At 35.2% G+C, this 15571-nt stretch overlaps 1 protein-coding gene across 2 annotated transcripts in view; it reads right to left on the bottom strand.

Moving 5' to 3' along the window:
• Window positions 1-15571, bottom strand: part of CFAP69 (cilia and flagella associated protein 69) — a gene marked incomplete at its 5' end in the record, with an annotated part of 53534 nt that overhangs the window by 27571 nt on the left and 10392 nt on the right. For both annotated transcript variants that reach the window (XM_080818563.1, XM_080818562.1), the window contains 8 exons: window positions 2006-2129; window positions 4547-4724; window positions 4829-4978; window positions 5783-5881; window positions 8901-8977; window positions 11189-11298; window positions 13694-13759; window positions 15294-15353. In XM_080818563.1, coding sequence (XP_080674689.1) covers window positions 2006-2129; window positions 4547-4724; window positions 4829-4978; window positions 5783-5881; window positions 8901-8977; window positions 11189-11298; window positions 13694-13759; window positions 15294-15353 — 864 coding nt within the window. The remainder of the gene's footprint in view (window positions 1-2005; window positions 2130-4546; window positions 4725-4828; window positions 4979-5782; window positions 5882-8900; window positions 8978-11188; window positions 11299-13693; window positions 13760-15293; window positions 15354-15571) is intronic.

The following is a 15571-nucleotide window of genomic DNA, read 5'->3' as shown; positions in this document are numbered from 1 at the left end:
GGATTGTTGCCCCCATTTACACATTATAAGTTCTATCTGATAACCATTGATATGGCATTGAACCCTTCATTCACAAATTTCCTTTATTTTTATTTATTTTTTTAAAGATTTAATTTATTTATTTGACAGATGGAGATCACAAGTAGGCAGAGAGGCAGGCAGAGAGAGAGAGAGAGAGAGAGAGAGAGAAGCAGGCTCCGCCCTGAGCAGAGAGCCCGATGCAGGGCTCAGGACCCTGGGATCATGACCTGAGCTGAAGGCAGAGGCTTTAACCCATTGAGCCACCCAGGCGCCCCTCACAAATTTCCTTTAAATACAACTTAGAAAGTTTGTGGCTATATGGATATCATTGCCAAAGAGCTCTACTCTGGGATGTCAATCATTCAGTGATTTTTACATTATAAAATATGCCGAGGCTCAGCTTCTGGGATGGCAGAGTACCTCCTATAAGAAATCTTCCTGAAGGTAACAATTATAAACTCTGAACAAAATATAAAAACAACTGTCTTGTGATGAAAACCAAGCAGTTACTGGAGGGGAGTCAGAACTTTAAAGACAGAGATGACACTGCATGGGTTTGCCTTTTGTAAAAAAAAAAAAAAAAGGCATTTAGACTGAGGCCAGGACCTAGCCCACACCTTGTGTAGATCCTGCAACTCAGAGTAAAGCTGTTATCTTAGTGGTTTGAATATTCCGAGGGCAGAGGTACTCCCAGGGCAACTATTGCTACTGCAAAGTGAAGGGGGAAATCCCATAAAGGAGAGAACCACAGAAAGGGAACTTCAACTTCTGTGTATAAATTCCCAAACCTCTGGCTAATGCCTGAATCATGCCAGGGCAGGGAACACTCAAGCATCCTAGGTAAGGCTGAAAGAAGTGAACTGAGATTTGACCTGCCATTTGCCATAGGGATGAGTAGCCTAACTAAATGCCCATGAATACAAAAGAATAAATACTTTTCAGAGGAGTACAGCAGAATCCACAGTAAAAATGCTCGTAATAAACAGAAAGACAGGGACTCTCAGCAGAGAAATAGAAACTATAAAAAGGAAACAAAAATTTAAAAACTAAAAAAGACAACATCTGGAATAAAAATGCACTAGATGGGATTAATAACAGAATGAAGATGACAGGGGATTAAAGTCCGTGAATTTAGATGTATAGACCAATACAAATTATTAAATCTGAAGAACAGAGAGAAAAATGATTGAAAAAAGTGAACAGGCCTCATGACAAACATGCACATAGTCTGAATTACAGAAGAGGACAGAGGGAGAATGCGGCTGATAAAATACTTATAGAATATGATCAAAAAATTTTCCAAATTTAGTCAGTTTACATACTCAGGAAGCCCTATGAATGAATCTTAAGCAGGATAAATACAAAGAAAATCACATCTTGGCACATAATAGTAAAACTGCTGGAAACCAAAGGTAGAGTGAAAATCTTAAAAAACAGCCAGAAAGCAAAATGATACATTGTCCATGGGGAAACAAATGGAAAAAACAAATACTTCTGATCAGAAACATGAGGCCAGAAGACAGTTGAACAGTATCTTCAAGTGATAAAAGATAAAAGTGTTCCAACTAGAATTCAATATTCTGTGAACATACATTTCAATAATTGGGCTGAATTAAAGATGTATTCAGATAAAAGAAATTAAGAGAATTTGTTCCCAGCAGCTAGCAGATCTGCATCATAAGAATTGGGAAAGGAAATTCTTTAGGTGAAAGAGAAATGGTGCCAGATATAAACTCATATCACCAGCAAGGAAAGAAACACATCATACATAGCAAATATGGAAGCAAATTATAAAATACGAAGAGAATCTCAAGTTTACAAAAGGTTGCAAAGAACTGGCAGAACTACTGGTGACCATAATAAATTAAAAAAATATCTTGCTATCACAACTAAGTTCATAAATATTACAACATTGTTTAGGACTCCTTCCCCCTGTTCAAGCTATTTCCACAATTAAAATTCATGCAGTTTGACTCATACTTACGATCATTGGTGTTCCAGGATTTTGAGCTATAATTGTAGTGATTACTAATATGTCGTTTCTAAGCTGACGATCATAATGACTAAAACCTCTCATAAACAGATTTTTAAATACTTCCTTCAAAGCCCTGGAAAGTAAAATCAGATCTTTAAAACCATATTTCTGTGTAAATACTACTTAAGTGTCTATCAACAAAATTCCTTTTTATATCATACTATTCATTTTGAAGTATTTCTGATCTTTTCTACATTTCTAAATCTGCCATACGAGTCAAGTCTCTATCACATAAGAATCCATCCATCCAAATCTATACCTGTGGGGAAAGTGACTGCTCTAATATAAAGATCCATTCATATCATTTTCCTTTTTAAACTACTTAAAGGCTTTTCTTTGTTCTTTTTTTTTTTAAAGATTTTATTTATTTATTTGACAGAGATCACAAGTAGGCAGAGAGGCAGGCAGAGAGAGAGAGGAGGAAGCAGGCTCCCTGCTGAGCAGAGAGCCCAATGTGGGGCTCAATCCCAGGACCCTGGGATCTTGACCTGAGCCAAAGGCAGAGGCTTTAACCCACTGAGCCACCAAGGCACCCTCTTTGTTCTTAAGTCCTATCCCCTTACCAAGGCTTATCAAGCCTTTCATGTTAAGGTCCCTGCTAACACTGTTAGCTTCATCTCTCACTATTCTATTTTCTACTCTCAATATATTCAGTACCTTCCAGGTTTTGTTTTGTTTTTATTTTGCCAAATTCTATTTTCACTTCTGTTCCCCTGTCTAGGATGCTCTCTGAATGCAAAACTCTTCTGTGTTGCCAGTTCGTATTTATCATTCAGATACCAAATTAGGGTTCATCAGGAAGTATTTATTAACTCTCCAAGTCTGGGTCAGGTTCTGTGGACATTTGTTGGTTTGGGCATTTGCTGGTTTGCTTCCTAGCACTCATTTGCCCTTCTTCTTCATCTTTTTTTAAAAGATTTTATTTTTTTAAGTATTCTCTACACCCAGTGTGGGGCTTGAACTCATAACCCCAAGGTCAAGAGTTGAATGCTCTTCTGATTGAGAAAGACTGGCGCCCCTTGCTTGCCCTTCTTATGATAATAGTACCCTTATTTTTATTTAAGCATTTACCCTTTTGGTCTTGCGAAAATGCTTTGAGCTTCCTTTTAGCCAGAGCATTTCTCTGTCACTAGTAATTCAATCTGGAATGGCATATGGCCAACCCAGACCACTCAGGACCAATAGGGATTCAATTCAAAGAACTTCTTTGGCCTTTCAGAAGAGCAAGTCTTCTCTTCTGCTTGATTTGGTGTTGTGATTGTGTGAACCTCAACTTGTTAGGTCTCACTATGTGGATCTTGGGAATAAAGCTAACACAGTGGAAGACTGTAGAGGGATGATGAAGGCCCACATCCTGTTATTTGCTGAGCACATGAAACCAGTTTTATCCTTGACCTTATAGTTATATAAGCCCATAAATATCCTATGTGATTTAAATCAGTTGGATTGGGTATGCTGAATCACTTTTTTCTAGAGAACATGTAGCACTGTGATAGTCTATTTCATAGCATTTAGTTGTCTGTTTACTTGTCTATCTCCTAATAATAATGTAAATTCTATGAAAGCAGAGATCATGTCTGAATTGCTTTCTTTTGTATTTCTATGGCCCAATACTGTAGTTGGTACAGAGCAGACAATAATTATTTGATGAATAAATGGATAAGTTACTTAAAGACTCACTTATATTTTATTGCTAATGCTTACTGCAATATCCAGAAGAGAGTAAGTATTTAAAAATAGGTTACTGGGGACACCTAGGTGGCTCAGTTGGTTAAACCGCAGCCTTTGGCTTGGGCCATGATCCCAGGGTCCTGGGATTGAGTCCCACATCGGGCTCCTTGCCCCACAGGGAGCCTGCTCTCTCCGCCTCTGCCTGCTTGTGCTTTCTCTCTCTCTCTCTCTCTGACAAATAAATAAATAAATAAAATCTGAAAAAAAAAAAAAAAAAGGTTACTGAATGAACAAATGAAATAGTTCTTTTAAAGATCTAATGTATTTTATACTTATTCAAAGACATAATTTAGCTTTGTTAATAAGCTACTTTAAAAGCTTTCCAAATATGGGGGCGCCTGGGTGGCTCAGGGGGTTAAAGCCTCTGCCTTCGGCTCAGGTCATGATCTCGGGGTCCTGGGATCGAGCCCCGCATCGGGCTCTCTGCTCAGGAGGGAGCCTGCTTCCCCCTCTCTCTGCCTGCCTCTCTGCCTACTTGTGGTCTCTCCCTCTGTCAAATAAAGAAATTAAAAAAAAAAAAAATTAAAAAAAAAAAATAAAAATAAAAGCTTTCCAAATATGAAAAACAAAAAACCAGCTTGCTATTGCAAAGATGCATTTACACCACAACATAAAAATGATGTCCTGAACCATAGGACATCACTCAAAATGGACATGACTCAAAAGCCTAATTGAACACAAATTCAAACAAAGATGTTAGTTATGTTACTGGCTATCATTTTAAGGTTAAAAAACATTCCTATCTAACCACTTACTTACAGCAAACATTCCAAGTTATTAAGTTGTTGTATGGTTTCTTCTTTTGGAGATTTTTCCAATAAATTCCAAAGTATTTCTGATGAACGAAACAGAAGCTGTCCAGAGGGGTCTGGGTCATTGAGGTGAGCACAAATTTCTCTGGCTGCTTGTGCTTTCATCATTAAAGTGCAATTAACTTCTGAAAATAAATTTAGAAATTATTTATGTTGTACAGTCTTGACACCATTAGATAGAAACAAAAATAGTTGAGAATGAAGTATTTAAAGTTAATAATATACAAACCAGAAGTTGAGAGATGTTGGAGAGCTTTAAGTACCCAAAGCTTCTCAACAAGTTGATTTTCAAGTAAGGTCAATGATTCGACCATTGTTTTTGCCAATCCACTGACCTCAGCCATCTTAATCTTGTATGATGAATTTGCTTGCTGGTAACCTAACAACAATTTGTTAATAAATATGTACAGTTTTCTCACATAGGAACCATCTATGTTCAGACAAAGTAATGAGTAGTATTATTAAACAACTGCAATAACAACTTAAAAAAAAGTTTGGCATTTTGAAATTGTATAGCACAGGGATAGACAAAATTTTTCTATAAAAGGCCAAATAATGAGTCAATTTTGAATTGATTCATTAAACTTAATATATATTATATTAATTAAATTTAAAGTTAAATTTAATATATTATATATATAAAATATAATGATGTATGTGCTCCTGATAAAGGTCAAGGATTTAATTATTTCTTTGGAGTCTTCTAGCAGAACAGATAATTTCTGAAGAGTAATTGGGCAGAGTCATCATAAACATTTTCCAAGAATACTGACTCATCAAGACCCCTGGCTCAGGGGCATAAGTGACTTAATGGAGACACCTATTGTTTCTGAAAGGCTGAGAAGTCAGGTGCACCTGACCACAATCTTCAATAAAAACCACAGTCCCCAAGCAAAGTCAAGACTCACTCTTCTTTCCTTTCTAAGTCTTCCGCTCTGTCCATTATCTACACTCTCTCTATGTCTTCAATAAACTCTGCTCTCACTTCAACTTGGCTTGTGTTTGATTCCTATCCTGCACAGAGCCAAGGACCCTTTCGGCCGGTCCTGTGGGAACCCTTCTGGGTCCTTGGAGCTAGCCAGCTTACATCAATACCACTGTGTCTTTCCAAGTTCAAAGAGAATGAGAAAGAATATTATTTTACAGACATAAGTTATTACTAAAAGACTATTGAAAACTTCACCTGTAATATGCTTCTTTGGTGGTTCTGCATGATAAAAGTCAATAATACACTTACAAATTTGTATCCTCAATTCAGAATTTGGTATTTTCATCAATTCACCTGCCAGAAAGAGAAATGAATGCTATTTAATAACACTGTCATGTTTACTTGCAAATTTAAATATGTTAGTAGTATGATTAAAAATATCCTTACTAGAAATTCAAACTGGACCATGTAATTTTATTTTTTTTATTTTTTAAAAATTTTAAAGATTTTTATTTATTTATTTGACAGAGATCACAAGTGGGCAGAGAGGCAGGCACAGAGAGAGGGGGGGAAGCAGGCTCCCTGCTGAGCAAAGAGCCTGATGCAGGGCTGGATCCCAGGACCCTGGGATCATGACCTGAGCCAAAGGCAGAGGCTTTAAACCACTGAGCCACCCAGGCACCCCAGGACCATGTAATTTTATACATGCACACATGCATATGTGAAATATCTTGGATCTATCATTATAACATTGGCCCCTCAATCAACTCAGCCTCTCCTTCCCAGGAAGAAAAGAATGGTGGTTAATAACATAAATGCCGGAACCAGACTGTTTAAGATTAAATAATGGCTCTGCCACTTACTACCTATATAAACTTGTGTCTTACTTTTCTCATCTATAAAATGTGTATAACAATAGTTACTATTTTAAGGATTGTTGTGGGAATTAATATGAAAAAAAGCTGAGAATAGTGTCTGGCATATAGTAAGTTACTATTATTATTCTGGCAAGATATGGGTTAACATATTTCTCTTTAACTAGAGAATCAGTAATTTGTGCCCCTAATAATGCATCCTTTGCTTAGAGAAGTTCCAAGTGAGCTCTGCTTTTCAATTTGCTAATAGAATGGAAAACAAAGAGTTTCTGGGCAATCTTTGCCCTACCTGTAATAGTTTCATGTTCAAGTTATCTTGGTGGAGATGAAGGATTGGGAGGGTTCCTTTTAAGGCATATCTAAATTATTTCTGAACTGGTTTCAGCCTATACTTCAGACTGGTTTATTCTTGCTCTGATCAACTACAACTTATCCCTAAGAGAAGCCAAAAATGATCCATGGAATTCTGGAAATGTTCTGTGTCCTCTGCATGCCTGGGACAACTGGAGTTGGGAAAATCAGCTTCAGGGCTGAACCAGATGTGGGGGGATTCTGTGAGGGAAACAGATAATGTTCCTGAAACACTCCTGTTTTGCATTAGGACTTGCATAATGTTCACTTCTGGAAATGATCAGTGAGTGGGGATGCAAATGGACAGGAGGAAGTACATAGGAGAACCTCACCCTTGCTTTAGGAGAATCTGTCTGCAAAAGATACCACTAAAAGAGAAGAAAAAAAGAAGACAGTTTCAAGATGCTTCCCTTATTTTTTTTTTTTTAATACTTCCTTTCATGTTGAAAAATCACTATGTTTTGGGAAAATTTAGTCAACAGGAACAACTAAAATTTTCCAACAAAACTAAACAAATGTCTAAATGTATGGGAAATTGTAAGATTTCTCATCTGCTTCTCTACCCTTTTAGTTCTCGTAAATTTAGATCATTTCTCACAGTATCCTGTTTTATAATCTCAGGACAGAGTACCAACTTTTTCCCTCATACATTTCCAAAATCCAACTCTTTTTTTTTTTTTTTTTAAAGATTTCATTTATTTATTTGACACAGAGAGAGAGAGAGAAGAACCAGTAGGCAGAGAGGCAGGCAGAGAGAGAGAGTGAGGGGGGAGTAGGCTCCCTGCCGAGCAGAGAACCCAATGTGGGGCTCCATCCCAGGACCCTGAGATCATGACCTGAGCTGAAGGCAGAGGCTTAACCCTCTGAGCCACCCAGGCGCCCCCAAAATCCTACTCTTGAATCAGAAATAACTATCACTTAAGAAAAAAGTTAATATGATTAACCACTATTAAGTAGAAACTGGAAGTTACTAGTAAAAATGAACAGCTTTTGTTAAACCAATTATAATCTATAGTGTTATTTTAGTTTAAACTCACGTTGCCAGCAGTCAAAAAACAAGGGATAGGACAGTAGCACTTGCAGTCAACAATGAGTTTCTAAGGCAGGCAAGCTATTCTTCAGTAGAGAGCAGACTGACAGTCAGAAAGAGCATGTATTTATCATGCAAATGCCCACCAACACTCTTAGAGGCAACTTTTAAATAGTAAGGGTGGGGTGCATGGGTGGCTCAGTGGGTTAAAGCCTCTGCCTGTGGCTCAGGTCATGATTCCAGGGTTCTGGGATCGAGCCCTGCATTAGGCTCTCTGCTCAGCAGGGAGCCTGCTTCCCCCTCTCTCTTTCTCTGCCTGCATCTCTGCCTACTTCTGATCTCGGTCTGTCAAATAAATAAATAAAATCTTAAAAAAAATAGTAAGGGCAACAGAGCAATTTCTTAATGTTATCAACGAAAACTACATCTTTTATCTGTTAATATTATCATGTCCTCTTTAGGGTTGGCTTCCCAGTGTAAATTTTGATGCTAGGGATTAACAGAATTAAAGTTTCCCATTAGTTCATCCCACTTGTTCCTTGCAGTCATCTTATCTTACTCCCCATGTTTATTCTGATTTCCTTGGCATCTTTATCCACTCTAGCCCATAATAATTTCTCCCAGAATATCTACCATTGAAGACTATGAAACTTATACAGATATAAAAGGATTAATGTTTTACCATTTTATGATTTTTATTTACAATTCTAGATTATTTAATGGATAATTTGGATCTCAGTGCTTCTAGCAATTAATTAGAGTCTAGCAATTATTAAAGTTTAATATTGAAAACATTTTTGTGATTATTGAGAGGTACATATACTTCTGATTTACAAAAAAGTTAAATATTTCAACAAACTAAATAACTTCAAGACAAATAAGCATCTGCCAGTCCTTCAATTAAGGAACATAGAATTTTGTTGGTATCATAAAATGCCTCAGTAGAAAACAATGCAAAAATTATCATCAAGCACACTATGACTAATTCCCAACCAGAAACAAGAAAAGAACCTACATATGAAAGAGTACTCTAAGACTTAGTGACTAAAACATTTCTTTCTTGTCAGTAGGGCCTGTCATATGCTATACCTCTCTACCTAAAGAAATCTTAACTTACCCAGAAGCGCGATTGAATTAGCAGTATCTTCAGCATATGTTATTTCATCTGATACTTTCTTTTTCAAAAATGGCAAGCTTCAATAAGAATGAAGAATGTAGCAGTTATATTTAATGAAGTCCTTAATTGAACCATCATTTGCATCTCTCCCATCCCCCTCCCCTCCAGCAACCCTCAATTTGTTTCCTGAGATTAAGAGTCTGTTATGGTTTGTCCTCCTCTGTGGTTTCCTCTTGTTTCATTTTTCCCTCACTTCCCCTATGGTCCTCTGTCTTGTCTCTCAAATTCCTCATATCAGTGAGATCTCTATAGGACTTTTAATTCATGTTTTTCAAGAAAAAAATTTCAAGATAATTCAAGGGTTAGCTATGAAAAGAACAATTTTATAAATGCCACAGAGATTCATTTTTTAGTTTGTTAGAATTATTCATTTGAAACCAATAACTTATTGTTATCCAGCTCTTTGTTGGATCTCTAAAGTGAAGAACTCTAAAATTACTTCTTCTGGTCCTCAAACTTTTTTCTTTTCTACCAAAGGAAACAATATAAAAGATAAAGCACTAGAAGAGTTTTCCTTTCAAAGGGTTATGAAAATCATACGCATTAAACTTCTGATGTAATGAGAAAACATACTACAGAGAAGCCAAAACAGGAAGGCTAAGTTTTATTTTTTATTTTCAATGTTTTTATCCCCCAAAAATGTCTTCAGAAGGGGATCAAGTGAGGGTGAGGTGTGCAGAAATACATGATGAAAGCAGAAATTAGGAAAGGAGAAAAAAATTAAATAATGTGAATAATTATGAAATATGAGGGAAAGTAAGGAGTACAATTCAAAAGTCTGTCACTTTATGTAAAGAAACATTCAATCATAGCTTTTACAGAAAACAAGTTCTTGGTGAAGCTCTTCGCTGGCATTGCTCAAAGTCATGCTTATAGGCCTGGTATTCTAGGACTTTCAGAGCCTTGAAATTTGAAATGATAACAATATAATCTCACATCAATATAATAGTAATTTCCAATTAGTACATAAAAGTTCCTTAAAAGCACCAGAGCAATAATTTATTTCTTTATTTTTCACAGACTGTATTAAAAACTAAGGCATGGTAAAGGCGTCTGATTAGTTATTTTTGATTACTTTGTTCAGATAGCAAAAAAATTAAGTGTATATGGGGCACCTGGGTGGCTCAGTGGGTTAAGCCTCTGCCTTTGGCTCAGGTCATAATCTCAGGGTCCTGGGATTGAGCCCCGCATTGGGCTCTCTGCTCAACAGGGAGCCTGCTTCCCTCTCTCTCTCTTTCTGCCTGCCTCTCTGCCTACCTGTGATTGCTCTCTGTCAAATAAATAAGTAAAAAAAATTAAGTGTATATAGTTATAAAATTTTTAAATATTATTGCTACAAAATCTAAAAGAGTTAAAACTACCCTGTATACATAGTCCTAATAATATTACTTGCATGCTAAAAGAAACATGCTATTTAAAAAATTAAATTGGTAGAAAGATTTAGAAGGTTAACCTAATGGAAATGTTTATACCTACTTTAAGAAATCTCCTCTACTCTATTATATTGAAAACTAAAAATGGGTATTTTAATGTATATTTGGATTACTCACTATGTGGCAGCAAAGAAGCTGAAGATATTACTAGTTCCCCCAAATGGCTGGAGAAACAATAATATGGAGGATAGGGTATATTAATTTTATAATGCTGACCTCTAATTTACATTTAAAAAATTAATGTAATTTATACTTACGTTAAAAAGTTTAAAATTAATTTTATAATGCTGACCTCTAACATAAAAATATATACCAGAAATGATTGGTGACATTTTATTCTTCATTCAAATTTGAAAAATCAATAAAACATGACTCAGAACTTAATATACCTTGGAGAATCAAGTTTTGTAAAGAGAAAAAAAACTAGACTGAAACTACTTGGAAGTGTTCATAAATTTTCTCAAAAATTCTCTTAAAAAATCACAATTTCTTGCTTTCACCTCACATTTATTATTCATTTGAGAACAACTTATAATGACAAAACATTTTAATATACTTACAGTTTAATCTCTTGTGGCTAGCTATCTTGGACTACAATAAAATTGACTGCCTTTGAAATATTGACTGGGATCAAGTGATCAGGTGAGGTTTTCTGAGTTATTACTTTACTATAGCATATGGTATATCTTTGTAATACAAAATAAAACATAATAAAACAAAATAAATAAAACAAAATAAAACATAATAATAATACTGAATGCTAATTTAAAATAAAGTTAAAGAAAAATAACTTACCCACATAATTTTAGGATATTAAACGCAGATTCTATAAAGTGGGGCTGGTTTTCAATTTTTTCTGCACACAGATTCAAAATTTTAAATATTTGTGCTAAATCCCTTAGGGGCTTTAATATTTTTAGTTAAGAAATAAAATGAAGATTAAAAATTACCATATTCTTTACAGACTTCTATCAAGAAAGTCTATAGAATTCCATCTATTTTGTTAAATGTGGTTGACAATGTTTTAATTATACTAATTTTGAACGCTAAATAGGAAAACTTAGAACCATATTTGTCTCAGGATCATTATTTAATTTTTGCCTCAGTAACCTCTTTTCAAAATATTGTTTTCTCTTCTCATCATATCTTTAGAATTTGATTACGAACTATTATACCATGGATTCAGCTGATCAGTAACTATTGGCAGTAAGTAATAACACATTGAAAACAGTTAATGACTCACTTTTATCTTTCATCTTTCCCCCACTCACAAAACATACACCGCTCCAGAATAAACAACCTAAACCTACCTTACTTTATTTTATTAACTTTATTCAGATGCATTTTCTTGCTTTAAGGTATAAACTGAGATATTATTTCATTTAAAACTAGTATAAAAGCAAAATTTACTTCTTCTAAATCTTGAAATAACAGCACCTTTTATCTATTTAAAAAAGCCACTGGTACATAAACACATTTCACAAATTTTCTTTTACAGCCAAGGAAACATGATAGTTGTGACATACTTCTCTGGTTGAATCCTATCACTTCTAGTCTCTTTCTAGGACCTTTTTAGGAAAAGATGGGGAATCTGGATATATTAGAAGTACAAACCTCTGTTAACTACCCATGGAAGTGACCAAGATACTTCTCTAATTTATTTTTGCTTTATGTTTTATCATATATAAAGGCAGCCTACGAAGGGCCATCAGAAATAGAAACATTTGGGGGGCACTTGGGCAGCTCAGTCAGTTAACCAAGTCCAGCTCTTGATCTCTATCTCAGGATTATGAGTTCAAGCTCCAGTGTGGAATCTACTTAAAAAAAAAAAAAAAAAAAAAAAAAAAGAGCCATTTGCCACCAATTCTCTAATGTGAAGAAGTAAAAAATGATGGAGGTGTTGAGGTATCAGGGTAAGATAGGGAAAGAAATCACTTGCTAGTAGACTTTTTTGGCTACCAATAAATAATGCTCAACATCCACAAGCCCTCAGGTAACTGATGGGCATAACAAATCCATATAAAAAAGGTTAAAATAAGGCAAGAAAAGAAATTAAAATAAAAATTTAAGGCATATTTCCCTGAATGGGATCCTTAAGATGTTTGAAATACTGAAACAACCTAATATTAAAGACTTACATCTTCTTTAGAAAACTTCTGGAGGTTGTGGAGATCAATACTACTGAAGTGGTGCTCTATAGACCACTGCCAGTTCTGAAATTCTCTGTTACCAGTCCGTGGTAAGATGACTACAGAAAGTGAGAGTTTTCTATGATAACTGTACTGCCTTCTGTAATAGCTAAGTTATATGCAAAGCTTGCAACAACAACCACCACCACATAAACTGGTTCTTAAGCACAGATAGTTTTGGATTGCACTGGTTTCCATATGTTCTGATCAGGTGGTATATACAGTGGGGGATAACATATTTATATAATATTGTACTGGTTATCATGCACTTGCATGTACATTAGCTCATTTAGTCTTCCTAACCACCTCATGGGTGCTGTTATCTCCATCTTATAAGGGTGGAGAAATTAAGAAGTTTATCAACATTACAACTAAATCAAGTAAATTGGTAAAAACAAGACTTTGACTTGGCCCTCCTAACTAGGTCCACTACCTCTCTGAGTCTATAAAAACTGCCATTATCTGCACAGAATTAAGTACATTAATCTGTTTCTTCAATTTTATATTCTGAAAAACAAAAAGTATAATTTTGTGAACAACACAAAATGTTAGATATTTTCTGTGGTAGACAGAATAATGGCCTGCCCAAAGATGTCCACAGCCTAAGTCCCAGGACTTGTGAATATGTTACCTTACACAGTAAAGGGACTTTTCAGATATGATTAAATTAAAAATCTTCAGAGGGGAAAGTTATCCCAGATTGTCCAGATAGGCCCACAGTAATCAGAGGGATCCTACCTGGGACAGAGAGAGTCAGGAGAGGATCAGAGAAGATGTGACCACAGAAGCAGAGGTGAGAGTGGTACTACTTTAAGGGGCCATGAGCCAAGGAATGCCAGCCACCTTAGAAGTTGGGAAGAGCAAGGACGGGGATTCACCTCGAGAGTTTTCAGAAGGAAACCAGCCCTGCCAACAACTTGACTTTAGCCCAGTGATGCTGAATTTGAACTTCTGACCTCCAGAACTCTAAGACAAAAGCTTTAAGCTATTTTGTGGCACTATGTTTGTGGTAATTTGTTACAGCAGCAAGAGGAAAATAATACAGTTTCTAATAAAAATTCTCTCATTTCAGGATAAATGAAACAAACATACATATATATGTAAAGGATACAAGTCCATTCTGATAACACTGCACCAGTTTCTTGACAGAGTTAAGTTGTTTTTCTTCTAAATCATCCTAAAACAAGTTATCTATTTTAGTACTTTTGTGCCATTAAATCTGTTGATATTTTAAACATTTTCTTTAATATAAAGAGAAAGTAGTCATTAAAATTATCAAGTAATTCTTAAATTACTATGTTATAATGTAAGCATTATGTTTCCTGAAATAGTGAAGGTAAAAATAAATGTACCATTTAGATTTGATTGGGAAACTGAGAATCAAAACTAAATTAATATAAAAGCAGCATTTGTTTCCAGAAACAATATTAACGATACTTGAATTTGCTGAGCATTTTTCTGTGCCATGCTCCATATATATGTACTATAGATACATGTTATTTCATTAATTTTTAAAACAACCCTTTAGGAAGGTACCATTCCTATAACTCTTTTCCAGAATAGGAAACTCAAGCTAAAACACTAATTTGTCCAAAATCACCTAGCTAATAAGTGAAAGTGTTAAAAGTCAAATTTGACAATCTGACTGCAGAAATTGTATTTTTAGCCTCTAAATTATGCACAAACATCTTCCGCCAATTAAGACAAAACAAAACTCAATACAGTGATGTGTTTGTTTACATAACTGACTCTGTCCTTCTAAAGTTCTTAAATCCTTCGTGAGAAGCTGTGGCATTTTTTATTTTTATTTTTATTTTTATTTTTTGGTCTACTCTTATTTAACAACTAGTAGGAGCTCTATGTGGTTGAGTTTTCTTTTTCAAAATGCAGGTATACTCAAAATTAAAAATAACTTTTACAACAAACACAGCCAGCAAGAGATACATTTTTTTGGTCCTTTTTTTCTATGTTAAAATGTAGAAACTAAAAGATGTTAAAACAATAAATTTTTGTGCCTACTAATCACTAGACATTGTTTGGTTTTGATTGGCTCTACCGCAATCAACCCATTTTCCAGAAGTATGCAATCTTCATCCTGTAGTAATTTTATACTGTGTTGGCTTTTAGGCATTCTGTTGATTCTTGGATAACGTCAGGAGAGTGTGGTGAGTGAGCATGCATTAAGTGCATTTATTATCTTTTCTCCCAATGCCTAAACTGTCCACTTTGAATCTTATATCTGAAATCATTTCATCTCCATTCCATTTGGTATAAGATTCCTCTCAAAATAGATTACTTATGAGTATGTATGTGTGTGTGTGTATATACATCTCCAGATTTCATAGCAGAAAATTTTAAGTAGTACCTCACGATATGCTTTTTCTACTCTTGCTCCCCACATCCTACTTGTTAATAAGCAATTAATAAAGGCTAGAAGAATCTTCCTCTACCTTATGATTCCTTCTGTTTATAGCCACCATTGATTTTTCCATCCCACAAAACCAAATCTAATCTCCTCCTCCAGCCTCTCTATCAGTTTAAATACATTCATACTAACTTATTTAAACAGTCCTTGAATATAAGACACTATTTGAAATGTTTTTGACAACAACAAAAAAGAAACAAGACTTATTTTGGGGAAATACTTGTTACCTTTCAGGGAATCATAGTTTATAAGTGATATAGCAGGGAAATTTTCTCTAAAAGCTTACTTTATCAGTCTTTTCAAGGAGGTTGATGACACGATTGAGGTCCATGGTCTTGAAAGCACCCTAAAAATACACACACCTCTTAGAATTTGGGTCATGAGAATCAAGAAATCACATCAAACACACTATTTTTATATGATATTGCTTGGCAACTTAAAAATATCTTATGATAAAAAGACAGTGAGGGGAAGAGGATGATGGAGGGATGGGCAAAATGGGTGAAGGGAAGTGAGAGATACAGACTTCCACTTATGGAATGAATATCACAGGGATGAAAGGTA

This window comes from Martes martes (genome assembly GCF_963455335.1).
Source record: "Martes martes genome assembly, chromosome: 11".
NCBI classification, from domain to species: Eukaryota; Metazoa; Chordata; class Mammalia; order Carnivora; family Mustelidae; genus Martes; species Martes martes.
Note: the sequence above shows the minus strand (reverse complement) of the source record. Positions and strands in the feature narration are given on the sequence as shown.